This window comes from Oncorhynchus clarkii, chromosome 16 (genome assembly GCF_045791955.1).
Source record: "Oncorhynchus clarkii lewisi isolate Uvic-CL-2024 chromosome 16, UVic_Ocla_1.0, whole genome shotgun sequence".
NCBI classification, from domain to species: Eukaryota; Metazoa; Chordata; class Actinopteri; order Salmoniformes; family Salmonidae; genus Oncorhynchus; species Oncorhynchus clarkii.
The window spans coordinates 976,524-999,072 of NC_092162.1; the positions used below are offsets into that span (position 1 = coordinate 976,524).

At 40.6% G+C, this 22,549-nt stretch overlaps 1 protein-coding gene across 3 annotated transcripts in view; it reads left to right on the forward strand.

Annotated features, from left to right (window-relative positions):
* The window catches only part of LOC139367854 (egl nine homolog 1-like), a 41,092-nt gene extending 20,368 nt beyond the window's left edge, over positions 1-20,724 (forward strand). Inside the window, exons 2-6 of one of the 3 annotated variants that reach the window (XR_011626888.1) lie at positions 11,151-11,270; positions 13,598-13,734; positions 18,190-18,257; positions 19,300-20,499; positions 20,640-20,724. Coding sequence is in view for 1 of the 3 variants with exons in the window: in XM_071106186.1 (XP_070962287.1) it covers positions 11,151-11,270; positions 13,598-13,734; positions 18,190-18,257; positions 19,300-19,355 (381 nt within the window). In the remaining 2 variants the exon portion in view is untranslated. Of the gene's footprint in view, positions 1-11,150; positions 11,271-13,597; positions 13,735-18,189; positions 18,258-19,299 lie in introns of all 3 variants that reach the window. The other 2 variants (XR_011626889.1, XM_071106186.1) reach the window with 2 other exon arrangements.
* The last annotated feature ends 1,825 nt before the right edge of the window (positions 20,725-22,549 follow it).

Consider the following 22,549-nt stretch of genomic DNA (forward strand, 5'->3'; position numbering starts at 1 on the left):
TGACCTGGTCTATTAAGCCCCTCAGTGGATATGACCTGGTCTATTAAACCACTCAGTGAATATGACCTGGTCTATTAAACCCCTCAGTGGATATGAATATGACCTGGTCTATTAAACCCCTCAGTGGATATGACCTGGTCTATTAAACCACTGAGTGGATATGACCTGGTCTATTAAACCCCTCAGTGGATATGACCTGGTCTATTAAACCCCTCAGTGGATATGACCTGGTCTATTAAACCCCTCAGTGTATATGACCTGGTCTATTAAACCACTCAGTGAATATGACCTGGTCTATTAAACCACTCAGTGGATATGAATATGACCTGGTCTATTAAACCCCTCAGTGGATATGAATATGACCTGGTCTATTAAACCCCTCAGTGAATATGACCTGGTCTATTAAACCCCTCAGTGGATATGAATATGACCTGGTCTATTAAACCCCTCAGTGCATATGACCTGGTCTATTAAACCACTCAGTGGATATGACCTGGTCTATTAAACCACTCAGTGGATATGAATATGACCTGGTCTATTAAACCACTCAGTGGATATGACCTGGTCTATTAAACCACTCAGTGGATATGAATATGACCTGGTCTATTAAACCACTCAGTGGATATGAATATGACCTGGTCTATTAAACCCCTCAGTGAATATGACCTGGTCTATTAAACCCCTCAGTGAATATGACCTGGTCTATTAAACCACTCAGTGGATATGACCTGGTCTATTAAACCACTCAGTGGATATGAATATGACCTGGTCTATTAAACCCCTCAGTGGATATGACCTGGTCTATTAAACCACTCAGTGGATATGACCTGGTCTATTAAACCACTCAGTGGATATGACCTGGTCTATTAAACCACTCAGTGAATATGACCTGGTCTATTAAACCCCTCAGTGGATATGAATATGACCTGGTCTATTAAACCCCTCAGTGGATATGAATATGACCTGGTCTATTAAACCCCTCAGTGGATATGAATATGACCTGGTCTATTAAACCCCTCAGTGGATATGACCTGGTCTATTAAACCACTGAGTGGATATGACCTGGTCTATTAAACCCCTCAGTGGATATGACCTGGTCTATTAAACCACTCAGTGAATATGACCTGGTCTATTAAACCACTCAGTGGATATGAATATAACCTGGTCTATTAAACCCCTCAGTGGATATGAATATGACCTGGTCTATTAAACCCCTCAGTGAATATGACCTGGTCTATTAAACCCCTCAGTGGATATGAATATGACCTGGTCTATTAAACCCCTCAGTGGATATGACCTGGTCTATTAAACCACTCAGTGGATATGACCTGGTCTATTAAACCCCTCAGTGGATATGAATATGACCTGGTCTATTAAACCCCTCAGTGGATATGACCTGGTCTATTAAACCCCTCAGTGGATATGACCTGGTCTATTAAACCCCTCAGTGAATATGACCTGGTCTATTAAACCACTCAGTGGATATGAATATGACCTGGTCTATTAAACCACTCAGTGGATATGACCTGGTCTATTAAACCCCTCAGTGAATATGACCTGGTCTATTAAACCCCTCAGTGAATATGACCTGGTCTATTAAACCACTCAGTGGATATGACCTGGTCTATTAAACCCCTCAGTGAATATGACCTGGTCTATTAAACCACTCAGTGGATATGAATATGACCTGGTCTATTAAACCCCTCAGTGGATATGACCTGGTCTATTAAACCCCTCAGTGAATATGACCTGGTCTATTAAACCCCTCAGTGAATATGACCTGGTCTATTAAACCCCTCAGTGGATATGACCTGGTCTATTAAACCCCTCAGTGGATATGACCTGGTCTATTAAACCACTCAGTGGATATGACCTGGTCTATTAAACCCCTCAGTGAATATGACCTGGTCTATTAAACCCCTCAGTGGATATGACCTGGTCTATTAAACCCCTCAGTGGATATGAATATGACCTGGTCTATTAAACCCCTCAGTGAATATGACCTGGTCTATTAAACCCCTCAGTGGATATGACCTGGTCTATTAAACCCCTCAGTGGATATGACCTGGTCTATTAAACCCCTCAGTGGATATGAATATGACCTGGTCTATTAAACCCCTCAGTGAATATGACCTGGTCTATTAAACCCCTCAGTGGATATGACCTGGTCTATTAAACCCCTCAGTGGATATGAATATGACCTGGTCTATTAAACCCCTCAGTGAATATGACCTGGTCTATTAAACCCCTCAGTGGATATGACCTGGTCTATTAAACCCCTCAGTGGATATGACCTGGTCTATTAAACCCCTCAGTGGATATGAATATGACCTGGTCTATTAAACCACTCAGTGGATATGAATATGACCTGGTCTATTAAACCACTCAGTGGATATGACCTGGTCTATTAAACCCCTCAGTGGATATGAATATGACCTGGTCTATTAAACCCCTCAGTGAATATGAATATGACCTGGTCTATTAAACCCCTCAGTGAATATGAATATGACCTGGTCTATTAAACCCCTCAGTGGATATGACCTGGTCTATTAAAACCTTTTTCTTTTAACAAATCATTTTTTTTTTACAGTTTTGGAAACTTTAGAGTGTTTTCTCTCCTAAGCTGTCAATTATATGCATATTCTAGCATCTTGTCCTGACAAAATATCCCGTTAACTACGGGAACGTTTATTTTTCAAAAATGAAAATACTGATGATGATAAATACAATCCACCTGTGTGTAATCAAGTCTCCGTATAAATGCACCTGCACTGTGATAGTCTCAGAGGTCCGTTAAAAGCGCAGAGAGCATCATGAAGAACAAGGAACACACCAGGCAGGTCCGAGATACTGTTGTGAAGAAGTTTAAAGCTGGATTTGGATACAAAAAGATTTCCCAAGCTTTAAACATCCCAAGGAGCACTGTGCAAGCGATAATATTGAAATGGAAGGAGTATCAGACCACTGCAAATCTACCAAGACCTGGCCGTCCCTCTAAACTTTCAGCTCATACAAGGAGAAGACTGATCAGAGATGCAGCCAAGAGGCCAGTGATCACTCTGGATGAACTGCAGAGATCTACAGCTGAGGTGGGAGACTCTGTCCATAGGATGACAATCAGTCGTATATTGCACAAATCTGGCCTTTATGGAAGAGTGGCAAGAAGAAAGCCATTTCTTAAAGATATCCATAAAAAGTGTTGTTTAAAGTTTGCCACAAGCCACCTGGGAGACACACCAAACATGTGGAAGAAGGTGCTCTGGTCAGATGAAACCAAAATTGAACTTTTTGGCAACAATGCAAGACGTTATGTTTGGCGTAAAAGCAACACAGCTGAACACACCATCCCCACTGTCAAACATGGTGGTGGCAGCATCATGGTTTGGGCCTGCTTTTCTTCAGCAGGGACAGGGAAGATGGTTAAAATTGATGGGAAGATGATGGAGTCAAATACAGGACCATTCTGGAAGAAAACCTGATGGAGTCTGCAAAAGACCTGAGACTGGGACGGAGATTTGTCTTCCAACAAGACAATGATCCAAAACATAAAGCAAAATCTACAATGGAATGGTTCAAAAATAAACATATCCAGGTGTTAGAATGGCCAAGTCAAAGTCCAGACCTGAATCCAATCGAGAATCTGTGGAAAGAACTGAAAACTGCTGTTCACAAATGCTCTCCATCCAACCTCTCTGAGCTCGAGCTGTTTTGCAAGGAGGAATGGGAAAAAATGTCAGTCTCTCGATGTGCAAAACTGATAGAGACATACCCCAAGCGACTTACAGCTAGCTGTAATCGGAGCAAAAGGTGGCGCTACAAAGTATTAACTTAAGGGGGCTGAATAATTTTGCACGCCCAATTTTTCAGTTTTTGATTTGTTAAAAAAGTTGAAATATCCAATAAATGTCGTTCCACTTCATGATTGTGTCCCACTTGTTGTTGATTCTTCACAAAAAAATACAGTTTTATATCTTTATGTTTGAAGCCTGAAATGTGGCAAAAGGTCTCAAAGTTCAAGGGGGCCGAATACTTTCGCAAGGCACTGTAACTCTGACACAGAGCTACTAATCAATAAACACATATAACTCTGACACAGAGCTACTAACCATTAGACATATAACTCTGACACAGAGCTACTAACCATTAAACACAAATAACTCTGACACAGCGCTACTAACCATTAAAGACATTTAACTCTGACACAGAGCTACTAACCATTAAAGACATTTAACTCTGACACAGAGCTACTAACCATTAGACATATAACTCTGACACAGAGCTACTAACCATTAGACATTTAACTCTGACACAGAGCTACTAACCATTAAACACATATAACTCTGACACAGAGCTACTAACCATTAGACATATAACTCTGACACAGAGCTACTAGCCATTAGACATATAACTCTGACACAGAGCTACTAACCATTAAACACATTTAACTCTGACACAGAGCTACTAATCATTAAAGACATTTAACTCTGAGACAGAGCTACAAACCATTAGACATATAACTCTGACACAGAGCTACTAACCATTAAACACATTTAACTCTGACACAGAGCTACTAATCATTAAAGACATTTAACTCTGAGACAGAGCTACTAACCATTAGACATTTAACTCTGAGACAGAGCTACAGAGCTACGATGTCATGCTGAAAGAGGCCTAGCCCGAACCATTAAAAACAGACCCAGACCATTATTGCTCCTCCACCAAACTTTACAGTTGGCACAATGCATTTCGGATAGGTAGTTCTCCTGGCATCCGCCAATCCCAGATTTGTCTATGGAGATTGCATGGTTCTGTGCTCGATATTATACACCTGTCAGCAACGGCTGTGGCTGATGTAGTGTGGCTCCACTCGTGTGAAGGGGTCTTCACATACTGCTGTAGATATAGTGTATCTTTAGTACAACATTGGTTACGTTTAGAGAGCAACTGCAGTGTGTTTCAAAACAAACACGATATTGTAGGATTTGGATGTGACTTCACCCATAAATCTTGGAGGTTTGTATGATATTGTATATGCACCTAGTTTAACCCAGAAGAAGCCACATGCACAACGCAGACAGAGGAGCTCAGGATGTTCCTGGAACAGAGACTTGTTCAGGTTCAGTCGTCATGAAGCACCTCGCCTGTCTGCGTGTTAGTCCATGTTCCTCTATCCGGTTACACCAACATCATAGAAACAGTATTATTACCATGGCATTATAGCAGACTAGCCTCCCTGGGCTCGTAACACACCGAGACTAATCATGTCAAATCTTTCTGTTCCGTATATGTAAAGCGTTCCGATCTGTTGATGTAGCCTAGGACATTTCACAAGGCTCATATCTTGTGTAAAAATACTGGTTTAAGTGTTTAAAAGAAGGTTAAAACATCATATTTATGCATACATGTCTCAAAGTTAGCATTTACGGAGGTTTAGAATATGTTTTATTTAAATTTTTGTCGATCTGGCAAAGGGACTGAAGGTATTGATGCTGGAACCGCCTGTGCTCCTAACCCTGGGTGTGTGTTTGTCACCACTCTTTTGTAATCTACAGGACTACCGGGTAACCAAGACAACCAGTTATCCATGTAAACAACGTCTCTCTGCACGTCTCACATGTACAACTCGTTGTGCTGTAGGGTTTCTACAGGGCCACTGAGCGGGAGAGGGATGAGGAGGAGGAGAAAGAGTGTGTGGGAGGGAGATAATAAACTGGGTTCAACTCTGACTCCTGGCCCCTCTCCAGAGGGAGTATGTTTTAATGGTTGTGCTACGTGCCGTGCGGAGCGTGCTGCAGCGTGAGGGAGGCTGGCCTAGCCACTAGTCATTGGATGTTCCTCCCAGATAGAGAATAACTTACACTGATATAGCCATGCGTGTATATGAGCAATTTCTTAGAACGGTCAACCTGAGCATCTTTAAATAAAGTGTAGTTTCCAAATGAAACCATGTCCATAATTGTACTTTAGGTCTACATGTTGGAGTTCAGACTTTATTTTAAAAAGTCTATGTAAGAAATGGTATGAATTCTGACCATTACAGAGTAGGATACACAGTCTCAAAGGCTTTTCAGTCAATCATGTTTCATTTATTTAAGAAAGGGTTCACAGAGCTTGTTTTTCGGCTCACAGCAGCCCCCCAATATTACTTCTGAAGACGTTAAATGAACAATACAGACCAAATGGATGGGTCCTGTTTTGTTTACAGTCTAGTAAAGATATGGGGGACAGGCCATGTAACTTTGGTGAGGTTTTTTTTTTCAGGAAAACTTTTTTGTAGAACATACATTGGATTATCATGAAACGTTCTCGTTCGTCAATGTTTATGTGGTCTGTAATTGGTTTCTCTCTTTTCACTGTCAGTATGTGTTTTTTCCAGTTATGATATCCGTAACAGTTGTGGATATTGATGTGTCATATCGTAGCTTCAGAATCACCTCATCTTCTGTGCTGTGTTTATTAGGTAGGTGCTGTGTTTATTAGGCACGGTGCTGTGTTTATTAGGCACGGTGCTGTGTTTATTAGGCACGGTGCTGTGTTTATTAGGCACGGTGCTGTGTTTATTAGGCACGGTGCTGTGTTTATTAGGCACGGTGCTGTGTTTATTAGGCACGGTGCTGTGTTTATTGGGCACGGTGCTGTGTTTATTAGGCACGGTGCTGTGTTTATTAGGCACGGTGCTGTGTTTATTAGGCACGGTGCTGTGTTTATTAGGTACGGTGCTGTGTTTATTAGGCACGGTGCTGTGTTTATTAGGCACGGTGCTGTGTTTATTGGGCACGGTGCTGTGTTTATTAGGCACGGTGCTGTGTTTATTAGGCACGGTGCTGTGTTTATTAGGCACGGTGCTGTGTTTATTAGGCACGGTGCTGTGTTTATTGGGCACGGTGCTGTGTTTATTGGGCACGGTGCTGTGTTTATTGGGCACGGTGCTGTGTTTATTAGGCACGGTGCTGTGTTTATTAGGTACGGTGCTGTGTTTATTAGGTACGGTGCTGTGTTTATTAGGCACGGTGCTGTGTTTATTAGGCACGGTGCTGTGTTTATTAGGCACGGTGCTGTGTTTATTAGGCACGGTGCTGTGTTTATTAGGCACGGTGCTGTGTTTATTAGGCACGGTGCTGTGTTTATTAGGCACGGTGCTGTGTTTATTAGGCACGGTGCTGTGTTTATTAGGCACGGTGCTGTGTTTATTGGGCACGGTGCTGTGTTTATTGGGCACGGTGCTGTGTTTATTGGGCACGGTGCTGTGTTTATTGGGCACGGTGCTGTGTTTATTGGGCACGGTGCTGTGTTTATTAGGCACGGTGCTGTGTTTATTAGATACGGTGCTGTGTTTATTAGGCACGGTGCTGTGTTTATTGGGCACGGTGCTGTGTTTATTGGGCACGGTGCTGTGTTTATTGGGCACGGTGCTGTGTTTATTGGGCACGGTGCTGTGTTTATTGGGCACGGTGCTGTGTTTATTAGGTACGGTGCTGTGTTTATTGGGCACGGTGCTGTGTTTATTGGGCACGGTGCTTTCAGAAAGTATTCAGACCCATTGACTTTCCACATTACGGACTTATTTTAAAATAAAACCCCATAATGACAAAGCAAAAAGAATATAAGTATTCAGACCCTTTACTCAGTACTTTGTTGAAGCACCTTTGGCAGTAGTTACAGCCTTGAGTCTTCTTGGGTATGACTCTACAAGCTTGGCACACCTGTATTTGGGGAGTTCCTCCCATTCTTCTCTGCAGATCCTCTCAAGCTCAAGTCAGGTTGGATGGGGAGCGACGCAGCACAGCTATTTTCAGGTCTCTCCAGAGATGTTCGATCTGGTTCAAGTCCAGGCTCTGGCTGGGCCACTCAAGGACATTCAGAGACTTGTCCCGAAGCCACTCCTGCTTTGTCTTGGCTGTGTGTTTAGGGTCATTGTCCTGTTGGAAGGTGAATCTTCGTCCCATGTATATGTATATTGTATAATTTGTGAAAGGGGCAGTGCAGTCAAAAACGTGATTTCTATGTATTTATTTTCCACACTATGAGGTTGAAATAACACCAAAATTGTGAATATTTTGATAATGCCCTTTTAGTGTAAGAGGTTTTAAAAAAATAAAGAATGCCTGGAATTTCAGCCTGTTTTCAGCACACAGCATGACATCACAATCGGATTATTCTGACCAATGACCAGTTATCTTTTATTTGCATATGTATCCTCCTACTCTTACCCTACGACAGTGTTTTTTTGACTAGGGGTCGCCTGATTTGAAAATGGGGATTGATTGCCCTCGGTTCATAGAACCGGGGGTTAAGTCCGTAACCTCCAGTAGCCGCTAGATGCGGTTGTCATGAACAAAGACATTTCTGTCTTCTTCCTACATATGTGGCTCTATCTTTTATGAAAGGTTTAAGTTACAAAATATTATGAGCCCATCACTGAAAGATCAGACTCTAAGAAACATGTATGTGTCTGTTTCCCTCTACGAGCCACACGGGACTCATTAGAACAGAGGACAAGACCTACATCAGACTGGGAGGGAAGTAGAATCATCTTCCCAACACCGTTCTGGTTCATTTCAGTCACTTAGTTCAAACCATACTTCCTTCAGTTTGAAATACTGTCAATAGTACTGTCGGTCGGATTTGTAATAGACTGTCATAGCTGTTGAGCACATCACTCTTTTACATGGTGGGGGTTGCGAATTATATTACAATTGGGATCGCAAGTGTAACGGATGTGAAACGAGGGCCGCGGCTTTTGTGGAGCGATGGGTAACGATGCTTCGTGGGTGACTGTTGTTGATGTGTGCAGAGGGTCCCTGGTTCGCGCCCGGGTATGGGCGAGGGGACGGTCTAAAGTTATACTGTTACACAGGCATCAACGTACAGAGTTGAGTTTCTGGGCACTAGAGTCTAGACCTCCAAACCAGTTCCGCTGTGTGTTTTCATTGTTCTCTTATCAGGGACTCATTTAGACCTGGGACACCAGGTAGGTGATTCCCCTTTAATCAGGGACTCATTTAGACCTGGGACACCAGGTAGGTGATTCCCCTTTAATCGGGGACTCATTTAGACCTGGGACACCAGGTAGGTGATTCCCCTTTAATCGGGGACTCATTTAGACCTGGGACACCAGGTAGGTGATTCCCCTTTAATCGGGGACTCATTTAGACCTGGGACACCAGGTAGGTGATTCCCCTTTAATCGGGGACTCATTTAGACCTGGGACACCAGGTAGGTGATTCCCCTTTAATCAGGGACTCATTTAGACCTGGGACACCAGGTAGGTGATTCCCCTTTAATCGGGGACTCATTTAGACCTGGGACACCAGGTAGGTGATTCCCCTTTAATCGGGGACTCATTTACACCATGGGACACCAGGTAGGTGATTCCCCTTTAATCAGGGACTCATTTAGACCTGGGACACCAGGTAGGTGATTCCCCTTTAATCAGGGACTCATTTAGACCTGGGACACCAGGTAGGTGATTCCCCTTTAATCGGGGACTCATTTAGACCTGGGACACCAGGTAGGTGATTCCCCTTTAATCAGGGACTCATTTAGACCTGGGACACCAGGTAGGTGATTCCCCTTTAATCGGGGACTCATTTAGACCTGGGACACCAGGTAGGTGATTCCCCTTTAATCGGGGACTCATTTAGACCTGGGACACCAGGTAGGTGATTCCCCTTTAATCGGGGACTCATTTAGACCTGGGACACCAGGTAGGTGATTCCCCTTTAATCGGGGACTCATTTAGACCTGGGACACCAGGTAGGTGATTCCCCTTTAATCAGGGACTCATTTAGACCTGGGACACCAGGTAGGTGATTCCCCTTTAATCAGGGACTCATTTGCACCTGGGACACCAGGTAGGTGATTCCCCTTTAATCAGGGACTCATTTAGACCTGGGACACCAGGTAGGTGCAATGAATTACCAGGTAGAACAGAAGAGCAGCAGGCTCTGGACCCCTGGTTTAGATGATCCTATCTGCCATCAGGGCTGTGTATGTAAATATATTTAAATGTGTATCATCAAGCCCACATGATCAGACTGAGCATGGCCAAAGGAGGCTCAGGGAAAATAAATGATAAAACATATATTTGGAGTTATTTTCACACAGTGAGCTTTTAAATCTACAATTAAAAGACTGCATGGGGGCATGTACTAGAAAAACATATTTGTGCATCAATAGGTTCATTTAGGGTGTGGTGTCTGGCTTGTCTACTATTCAGGCTTCCTGTCAGGGGGTGGTGTCTACCTGTCAGGGGGTAGTGTCTACCTGTCAGGGGGTGGTGTCTACCTGTCAGGGGGTGGTGTCTACCTGTCAGGGGGTGGTGTCTGGCTTGTCTACTATTCAGGCTTCCTGTTAGGGTGTGGTGTCTACCTGTCAGGGTGTGGTGTCTACCTGTCAGGGTGTGGTGTCTACCTGTCAGGGTGTGGTGTCTGGCTTGTCTACTATTCAGGCTTCCTGTTAGGGTGTGGTGTCTACCTGTCAGGGTGTGGTGTCTACCTGTCAGGGTTTGGTGTCTACCTGTCAGGGGATGGTGTCTACCTGTCAGGGTGTGGTGTCTGGCTTGTCTACTATTCGGGCTTCCTGTCAGGGGGTGGTGTCTACCTGTCAGGGGGTGGTGTCTACCTGTCAGGGTGTGGTGTCTGGCTTGTCTACTATTCAGGCTTCCTGTCAGGGTGTGGTGTCTACCTGTCAGGGGATGGTGTCTACCTGTCAGGGTGTGGTGTCTGGCTTGTCTACTATTCAGGCTTCCTGTCAGGGGGTGGTGTCTACCTGTCAGGGGATGGTGTCTACCTGTCAGGGGGTGGTGTCTACCTGTCAGGGGGTGGTTTTCTACCTGTCAGGGGGTGGTGTCTACCTGTCAGGGGGTGGTGTCTACCTATAATTATGCAATTCTAAGGTTCTGCAACTTCTGTTGACATTTTTTTTTAAACATTCCAAATTATTTTTATTTGAATGTCTATTTTAGACTGTAACATCAATAACGGAGGGTGTAACATTCATAGCGGGAGTGTGTGTGGGTCACCTTCCTAGGTCTAATCGTGAGGGACAGTTAATGTTGGCATGAGTAATGGTATCACGTTCTTAAGAGTGTCAGGACTAATCATCTCCTTCCAAGGCAATCATCATAATGTTTCTGTTCTGTTGTCTAGGCGATGGTGGCGTGTTACCCAGGCAACGGGACCGGATACGTACGCCATGTGGACAATCCGAACGGAGACGGGCGATGTGTCACCTGTATATACTACCTAAATAAAGACTGGGACACCAAGGTATATTACTGTCTACCGTTATACTGAACTGAACCCTCTAGCACAGAGACTGAGATACCAAGGTATTAAGTATTACTGTCTACATTTATACTGAAATGAACCCTCTAGCACAGAGACTGGGACACCAAGGTATATTACTGTCTCCAGTTATACTGAAATGAACCCTCTAGCACAGAGACTGAGATACCAAGGTATTAAATATTACTGTCTACATTTATACTGAAATGAACCCTCTAGCACAGAGACTGAGATACCAAGGTATTAAATATTACTGTCTACATTTATACTGAAATGAACCCTCTAGCACAGAGACTGAGATACCAAGGTATTAAATATTACTGTCTACCATTATACTGAAATGAACCCTCTAGCACAGAGACTGGGACACCAAGGTATATTACTGTCTACCATTATACTGAAATGAACCCTCTAGCACAGAGACTGAGATACCAAGGTATTAAATATTACTGTCTACATTTATACTGAAATGAACCCTCTAGCACAGAGACTGAGATACCAAGGTATTAAATATTACTGTCTACATTTATACTGAAATGAACCCTCTAGCACAGAGACTGAGATACCAAGGTATTAAATATTACTGTCTACCATTATACTGAAATGAACCCTCTAGCACAGAGACTGAGATACCAAGGTATTAAATATTACTGTCTACCATTATACTGAAATGAACCCTCTAGCACAGAGACTGAGATACCAAGGTATTAAATATTACTGTCTACCATTATACTGAAATGAACCCTCTAGCACAGAGACTGGGACACCAAGGTATATTACTGTCTCCAGTTATACTGAAATGAACCCTCTAGCACAGAGACTGAGATACCAAGGTATTAAATATTACTGTACATTTATACTGAAATGAACCCTCTAGCACAGAGACTGGGACACCAAGGTATATTACTGTATACAGTTATACTGAAATGAACCCTCTAGCACAGAGGGTGAACAAGATCCTTTGGGTTTGACCATAGCCAAGTAGGGAATAGGGTGAGTTAGGACACATGCCCGGCATCCTGAATGGGACTGTCTGGTGTTTATTGATCTGTAGTTTGTGGTCAGGTGTCTGGTGTTTAAACTCTATTTTGTGGTCAGGTGTCTGGTGTTTATTGATCTCTAGTTTGTGGTCAGGTGTCTGGTGTTTAATGATCTCTAGTTTGTGGTCAGGTGTCTGGTGTTTATTGATCTCTAGTTTGTGGTCAGGTGTCTGGTGTTTATTGATCTGTAGTTTGTGGTCAGGTGTCTGGTGTTTATTGATCTGTAGTTTGTGGTCAGGTGTCTGGTGTTTATTGATCTGTAGTTTGTGGTCAGGTGTCTGGTGTTTATTGAGCTGCAGTTTGTGGTCAGGTGTCTGTTTCTGGATCTGTAGTTTGTGGTCTGTTTCTGGATCTGTAGTTTGTGGTCAGGTGTCTGGTGTTTATTGATCTCTAGTTTGTGGCCAGGTGTCTGGTGTTTAATGATCTCTAGTTTGTGGTCAGGTGTCTGGTGTTTATTGATCTCTAGTTTGTGGTCAGGTGTCTGGTGTTTATTGATCTCTAGTTTGTGGTCAGGTGTCTGGTGTTTATTGATCTCTAGATGTGTGAAGAGAACAGCCTATCATATTGTAGTATTAACGTGTGTAGAGAACAGCCTATCATATCGTAGTATTAACATGTGTGTAGAGAACAGCCTATCATATCGTAGTATTAACATGTGTGTAGAGAACAGCCTATCATATCGTAGATGTGAAAGGTTGACTGCGAGTCTCCGGGTTCTTTTATCCAAACCAACTCTTTTCCTGTTAGATTATTCTTCTGATTGCTCAGCAGGAAAGACCGTTCCCACGCCGCTTCCTATCCACAGCTCTCCTCCCTAAGTCCTCCTCCACCTGAGTGTCCCAAATGGCACCCTATTCCCTAGACTGTCACTTCCTGGTCAACAGTAGTTCATTCTTAAGGGACTAGGGAGCCATTTGGAACACAGACCCAAAAGGTGGAACGGTCTTTTTCTTCTCTTTTCTAGTTCCATGTTTGTAACTGATTCAGCCGTAGGTCCTTTAAATGGCCTTCTCATCCTTTCAAACAGTTTGTTGCTCTTAGTGCTGCTATGATCTGTCTGTTGACCTTGTAGTCAAACCCATTTCTTTCTATAGCAGAGTACTAAATACATGTGTCATCTGTCATTCTTTTGTTGTGGTCTGTTCTCACATCTGTTCTGTTCTTGGAACATGGGGGTGTTCTGATTGATTATTTGATTGATTGATATGTTCTGTTCCAGGAACATGGGGGTGTTCTGATTGATTATTTGATTGATATGTTCTGTTCCAGGAACATGGGGGTGTTCTGCGTATCTTCCCAGAGGGTAAAGCTCAGTTCGCCGACATCGAGCCTAAGTTTGACCGGTTGCTGTTTTTCTGGTCAGACAGACGGAACCCACACGAGGTCCAGCCCGCCCACGCTATCAGGTTAGTACCTTACCTGGTCAAGTTAAACTAACTAAAATAACAACCTGGTCAAGTTAAACTGACTCATCTTATAACACACCTTTAACACACCTTATAACACACCTTTAACTCATCTTATAACACACCTTTATAACTCATCTTATAACACACCTTTAACTCATCTTATAACACACCTTTATAACACATCTTATAAAACACCTTTAACTCATCTTATAACACACCTTTAACTCATCTTATAACACACCTTTATAACACATCTTATAACACACCTTTATAACACATCTTATATCACACCTTTAACTCATCTTATAACACACCTTTAACTCATCTTATAACACACCTTTATAACACATCTTATAACACACCTTTATAACTCATCTTATAACACACCTTTATCTCATCTTATAACACACCTTTAACTCATCTTATAACACACCTTTATAACACATCTTATAACACATCTTATAACACATCTTATAACACACCTTTATAACTCATCTTATAACACACCTTTAACTCATCTTATAACACACCTTTATAACACATCTTATAACACACCTTTATAACTCATCTTATAACACACCTTTATCTCATCTTATAACACACCTTTAACTCATCTTATAACACACCTTTATAACACATCTTATAACACATCTTATAACACACCTTTAACTCATCTTATAACACACCTTTATAACACATCTTATAACACACCTTTATAACTCATCTTATAACACACCTTTATAACTCATCTTATAACACACCTTTATCTCATCTTATAACACACCTTTAACTCATCTTATAACACACCTTTATAACACATCTTATAACACACCTTTATAACTCATCTTATAACACACCTTTATAACTCATCTTATAACACACCTTTATCTCATCTTATAACACACCTTTATCTCATCTTATAACACACCTTTATAACACATCTTATAACACACCTTTATAACACATCTTATATCACACCTTTAACTCATCTTATAACACACCTTTATAACACATCTTATAACACATCTTATAACACATCTTATAACACACCTTTATAACTCATCTTATAACACACCTTTAACTCATCTTATAACACACCTTTATAACACATCTTATAACACACCTTTATAACTCATCTTATAACACACCTTTATCTCATCTTATAACACACCTTTAACTCATCTTATAACACACCTTTATAACACATCTTATAACACATCTTATAACACACCTTTAACTCATCTTATAACACACCTTTATAACACATCTTATAACACACCTTTATAACTCATCTTATAACACACCTTTATAACTCATCTTATAACACACCTTTATCTCATCTTATAACACACCTTTATCTCATCTTATAACACACCTTTATAACACATCTTATAACACACCTTTATAACACATCTTATATCACACCTTTAACTCATCTTATAACACACCTTTAACTCATCTTATAACACACCTTTATAACACATCTTATAACACACCTTTATAACTCATCTTATAACACACCTTTATCTCATCTTATAACACACCTTTAACTCATCTTATAACACACCTTTATAACACATCTTATAACACATCTTATAACACATCTTATAACACACCTTTATAACTCATCTTATAACACACCTTTATCTCATCTTATAACACACCTTTATCTCATCTTATAACACACCTTTAACTCATCTTATAACACACCTTTATAACACATCTTATAACACATCTTATAACACATCTTATAACACACCTTTATAACTCATCTTATAACACACCTTTATCTCATCTTATAACACACCTTTATCTCATCTTATAACACACCTTTATAACACATCTTATAACACACCTTTATAACACATCTTATATCACACCTTTAACTCATCTTATAACACACCTTTAACTCATCTTATAACACACCTTTATAACACATCTTATAACACACCTTTATAACTCATCTTATAACACACCTTTATCTCATCTTATAACACACCTTTAACTCATCTTATAACACACCTTTATAACACATCTTATAACACATCTTATAACACATCTTATAACACACCTTTATAACTCATCTTATAACACACCTTTATCTCATCTTATAACACACCTTTATCTCATCTTATAACACACCTTTAACTCATCTTATAACACACCTTTATAACACATCTTATAACACATCTTATAACACATCTTATAACACACCTTTATAACTCATCTTATAACACACCTTTAACTCATCTTATAACACACCTTTATAACACATCTTATAACACACCTTTATAACTCATCTTATAACACACCTTTATCTCATCTTATAACACACCTTTAACTCATCTTATAACACACCTTTATAACACATCTTATAACACATCTTATAACACACCTTTAACTCATCTTATAACACACCTTTATAACACATCTTATAACACACCTTTATAACTCATCTTATAACACACCTTTATAACTCATCTTATAACACACCTTTATCTCATCTTATAACACACCTTTAACTCATCTTATAACACACCTTTATAACACATCTTATAACACACCTTTATAACTCATCTTATAACACACCTTTAACTCATCTTATAACACACCTTTATAACACATCTTATAACACACCTTTATAACTCATCTTATAACACACCTTTATCTCATCTTATAACACACCTTTAACTCATCTTATAACACACCTTTATAACACATCTTATAACACACCTTTATAACTCATCTTATAACACACCTTTATCTCATCTTATAACACACCTTTATCTCATCTTATAACACACCTTTAACTCATCTTATAACACACCTTTATAACTCATCTTATAACACACCTTTATAACTCATCTTATAACACACCTTTATCTCATCTTATAACACACCTTTAACTCATCTTATAACACACCTTTAACTCATCTTATAACACACCTTTAACTTTTCTTAACACATCTTTATAACTCATCTTATAACACACCTTTATAACGCACCTGTATAACTCACCTGTATAACTAACCTTTATAACACCCGTATAACTCATCTTATAACACACCTTATAACACACCATTAATTTTTCTAATAACACACCTTTAACTTTTTTTAACACACCTTTATAACACACCTTATAACACACCGTTAACTTTTCTTATAACACACCTTTATAACACACCTTTATAACACACCTTTAACTTTTCTAATAACACACCTTTATAACACACCTTTATAACACCCGTATAACGCATCTTATAACATCTTATAATACACCTTTAATTTTTCTAATAACACACCTTTAACTTTTCTTAACACACCTTTATAACACACCTTATAACACACCGTTAACTTTTCTTATAACACACCTTTATAACACACCTTTATAACACACCTTTATAACACACCTTTAACTTTTCTAATAACACACCTTTATAAAGCACCTTTATAACTCACCTGTATAACTAACCTTTATAACACCCGTATAACTCATCTTATAACACACCTTATAACACACCTTTAACTCATCTTATAACACACCTTTAACTTTTCTTAACACATCTTTATAACTCATCTTATAACACACCTTTATAACGCACCTGTATAACTCACCTGTATAACTAACCTTTATAACACCCGTATAACTCATCTTATAACACACCTTATAACACACCATAAATTTTTCTAATAACACACCTTTAACTTTTTTTAACACACCTTTATAACACACCTTATAACACACCGTTAACTTTTCTTATAACACACCTTTATAACACACCTTTATAACACACCTTTAACTTTTCTAATAACACACCTTTAACTTTTCTTAACACACCTTTATAACGCACCTTAATAACACCCGTATAACGCATCTTATAACATCTTATAATACACCTTTAATTTTTCTAATAACACACCTTTAACTTTTCTTAACACACCTTTATAACACACCTTATAACACACCGTTAACTTTTCTTATAACACACCTTTATAACACACCTTTATAACACACCTTTATAACACACCTTTAACTTTTCTAATAACACACCTTTATAAAGCACCTTTATAACTCACCTGTATAACTAACCTTTATAACACCCGTATAACTCATCTTATAACACACCTTATAACACACCTTTAACTTTTCTAATAACACACCTTTATAACACACCTTTATAACGCACCTTTATAACACACCTTTATAACACACCTTTATAACACACCTTATAACACACCTTTAACTTTTCTTATAACACACCTTTATAACTCACCTTTATAACTTTTCTTAAAACACACCTGTATAACACACCTTTAACTTTTCTTAAAACACCTTTATAACACACCCTCACCTGTATAACCTATATCACCTGTCTCACCTGTCCAGAACTTGGTCTATTATCTCTGGTGTCTCCCTCCCAGAGATGTAAATTCTGACCTCTTCCTCTCCAGGTATGCCATCACAGTGTGGTATTTTGATGCTGATGAGCGAGCCAGGGCTAAAGAGAAATACTTAACAGGTAAACCTCTTACTATGAGGATATCACTGTATGTACTGTAAAACTTTCATTAATTGCCCAGGCATTTATTTAAGTCAATGATTGAACACAACAGGCGCTTATTTGAGACAGGCTTCTATTTAGAGACAGGCTTCTATTTAGAGACGGGCTTCTATTTGAGACGGGCTTCTATTTGAGACGGGCTTCTATTTAGAGACGGGCTTCTATTTAGAGACGGGCTTCTATTTAGAGACGGGCTTCTATTTAGAGACGGGCTTCTATTTAGAGACGGGCTTCTATTTAGAGACGGGCTTCTATTTAGAGACGGGCTTCTATTTAGAGACGGGCTTCTATTTGAGACGGGCTTCTATTTGAGACGGGCTTCTATTTGAGACGGGCTTCTATTTAGAGACGGGCTTCTATTTAGAGACGGGCTTCTATTTAGAGACGGGCTTCTATTTAGAGACGGGCTTCTATTTAGAGACGGGCTTCTATTTAGAGACGGGCTTCTATTTAGAGACGGGCTTCTATTTAGAGACGGGCTTCTATTTAGAGACGGGCTTCTATTTAGAGACGGCCTTCTATTTCCTTAATGCGCACAACTTTTTCTCAATAAAATGTTGAAAAGACCAACCCACTGTTTATTGTTACCAGTATAAACATTATAATCTATCGCAGATCAGACTTACAAAGACTAGGCTGTCTATCATACACCCATGAATTTGATGTTGTGTTTTGTTTTTGGTGGCGCCATGGCTAGCAACAACCACAGAATTTTTTTTACAAATGTTTTTAATGCACATGCCTGTGGAAATATAATAGTTGTGTCCATGGTAACCTGGTAAACACGTTACTTCGACCCGGTGTTTATTTTAAACAGTTGTTTATTGCTGAAATCTGTGCCGATGCCCAGCTTTTAAAAGGGACAGGCGGCTGTTTGAGACTCTGCGTTTAATTCAAGTTTTATGTTAAACACCTTTCCACAAACCTAGGAGAATCATCTCACTGTCAGCCTCTGACTCTGTGTCTGTCTGTCTGTCTGTCTGTCTGTGTGTGTTTCCAGGAGCTGGAGAGAAAGGAGTGAAGGTGGAACTGAACAAACCATCAGACCCCAGCTAGTGAGAGAGGAGAGCGGAGAAAAAGAGAGAAGGGGAGGGGAGGAGGGAGGGGAGAGAGAGGAGGAGACCGGAGCGGAGCAGAGAGGGGAGAGGAGACACCCAATCTACCAGCCAAGACCCCCCCCCCCCCCTCCAGCCATGAAGTGCTAATCCATGAGAAAGGGAGAGGCATAAACCAAGAGAGAGGGTGTAAGCGTAAGAGAGAGAGAGAGTATTTCTTTAAGTTTTCTGGAGCTCTACGGGTGGACTGATTCCACAACTGACCTTGAATGTCATGATGTCACAGTACTGCAAGGAGAGACTGTCCCTTCTCTGCTTGTGGCCCAAAAGGGACCCTATTTCCTACATAGTGCACTAGTGACCAAAAAATAGATGCTCAATGGAGAATATCCATTGAACTAGCTTTTTATTCCAGGACTAAGCTATGGGCCCTGGTCAAATGTAGTGCACTCTGTAGGGAAAACGGTTCCATTTGGGACAAAGTCTGTGGCTTTTTGGTGAAGACAATGCTGAGAAAAAAGAAGCTGCCATTTAGAGAAAGCTTTGAGCTTCAGGAACCAACCGACCCCTGAGATACTCATTCTGTAGTCTTTACCATGTCCTGGTATTGAGCTTCAGGAACCAACCGACCCCTGAGAGACTGTCATTCTGTTGTATTTTACCATGTTCTGGTATTGAGCTTCGGGATCCAACCGACCCCTGAGAGACTGTCATTCTGTAGTCTTTACCATGTCCTGGTATTGAGCTTCAGGAACCAACCGACCCCTGAGAGACTGTCATTCTGTAGTCTTTACCATGTCCTGGTATTGAGCTTCAGGAACCAACCGACCCCTGAGAGACTGTCATTCTGTTGTATTTTACCATGTTCTGGTTTTGTGGTTGATTCCTTAAAGGTACAGAGTCCATACTGACGAACTCTGAGTTAACCGTATTGCGAGTGCGTCTCGGAAGCAAGGCTTCTAATTGGGACAGCTAACTTAGTTTATAAAAAGGTTTAAGGGTTCATTCAGAGTTCGTAAGTATGGACCCACGGTGTTTTGCTTGTTGTGTTGATGCTGTTTACAAGGAATAAGCTGTTTTAAGCTTTTTGTTCAAAGAGCTTGTGGAGGTTTTTAATTAAATGAGGAGAGATCTCAATTAAACTAGTTTTTGATAACATGAGGGATCTCAATTAAACTAGTTTTTGATAACATGAGGAGAGATCTCAATTAAACTAGTTTTTGATAACATGAGGGATCTCAATTAAACTAGTTTTTGATAACATGAAGAGATCCTATTTTTAAAGGTTTTTGATAACATGAAGAGATCCTATTTTTAAAGGTTTTTGATAACATGAGAAGAGACCTCAATAAAAAAACATTTGGACCGTATTTTTGTCTCATGTTTTATGTATCTTCAGTCACTGCACAGTGAAGTTCCTCTCTCCCTCCTCTCTCGCTCTCTCCCTCCTCTCTCGCTCTCTCCCTCCTCTCTCGCTCTACCCCCCTCCTCTCTCGCTCTCTCCCTTCTCTCCCTCCTCTCTCGCTCTCTCCCTCCTCTCTCGCTCTCTCCCTCCTCTCTCGCTCTCTCCCTCCTCTCTCCCTCCTCTCTCGCTCTCCCCCTCCTCTCGCGCTCGCCCTCCTCTCTCGCTCTCTCCTCTCTCGCTCTCTTTCTCTCTTTTGATATGCAACAAATGATGCTTGGTTGATGACATACTGTACCAGTAGGAGTTCCTTTAGTTGTCCCATTCTGCCAACTAAAGGTAGAATCAAGACTTGAGCTCACTGACTTTCTGGGAACATACTGTAGTCAGCTCCATCACAATCATGGAATGAAAGATGTCATTTGTTTAGAGGAATGAAATTATGATTGTGTTCATGTGAACTAATCGAGTTCACCAATACCAACTAACAGTTTTAATGTACTGAGGATAATAGCGGATGATATTGCCACTCCTATTTGCCATATTTTCAATTTAAGCCTACCAAAAAGTGTGTCCCCTCAGGCCTGGAGGGAAGCAAAATTAATTCTGCTACCTGAGAATAGTAAAGCCCCCTTTACTGGCTCAAATAGCCAACCAATCAGCCTGTTACCAACCCTTAGTAAACTTTTGGAAAAAATAGTGTTTGACCAGATACAATGCTATTTTACAGTAAACAAATTAACAAACTTTCAGCACGCTTATAGGGAAGGACACTCAACAAGTACCTACACAAATTACTTCAGTGCAGCTTCTTTTTTTTTTTATCTTTATTTAACCATGCAAGTCAGTTAGAAAAAAAATCTTATTTACAATGACGGCCGACCTCAGCCAAACCATAACCATGCTGTGCCCTCCTATGGGACTCCCAATCACGGACGGTTGTGATACAGCCTGGAATCGAACCAGGATCTGTAGTGACGCTGCGCCACTCAGGAGCCCCTTTTGACAATTATTGTGGGGGCTGTCTTGTTAGACTTCAGTGCGGCTTTTGACATTATTAATCAGTCTACTGCTGGAAAAACGTGTGTGTTATGGCTTTACACCCCCCGCTATAATGTGGATAAAGAGTTACCTGTCTAACAGAACACAGAGGGTGTTCTTTAATGGAAGCCTCCAACATAACCAGTAAAATCAGGAATTCCCCAGGGCAGCTGTCTAGGCCCCTTCCTTTTTTCCCATCTTTAGGAGAGATTGACTTCATAACTACTGGTATTTGTGAGAGGTATTGACATGTTGAATGAACCAAGCTGCCTGTTTAAACTACTAGCACACAGCTCGGACACCCATGCATACCCCACAAGACATGCCACCAGAGGTCTCTTCACAGTCCCCAAGTCCAGAAGAGACGATGGGAGGCACACAGTACTACATAGAGCCATGACTACATGGAACTCTATTCCACAGTACTACATAGAGCCATGACTACATGGAACTCTATTCCACAGTACTACATAGAGCCATGACCACATGGAACTCTATTCCACAGTACTACATAGAGCCATGACTACATGGAACTCTATTCCACATCAGGTAACTGAAGCAGCAGTAGAATCAGATTAAAAAAACATAAAAATACACCTTATGGAACAGCGGGGACTGTGAAGAGACACAAACATAGGCACAGACACATGCATACACACATGATAACATACACACTATACACATACGTACACATGGATTTTGTGTTGTAGATATGTGGTAGTGGAGTAGGGACATCAGGGCACAAATTTAGT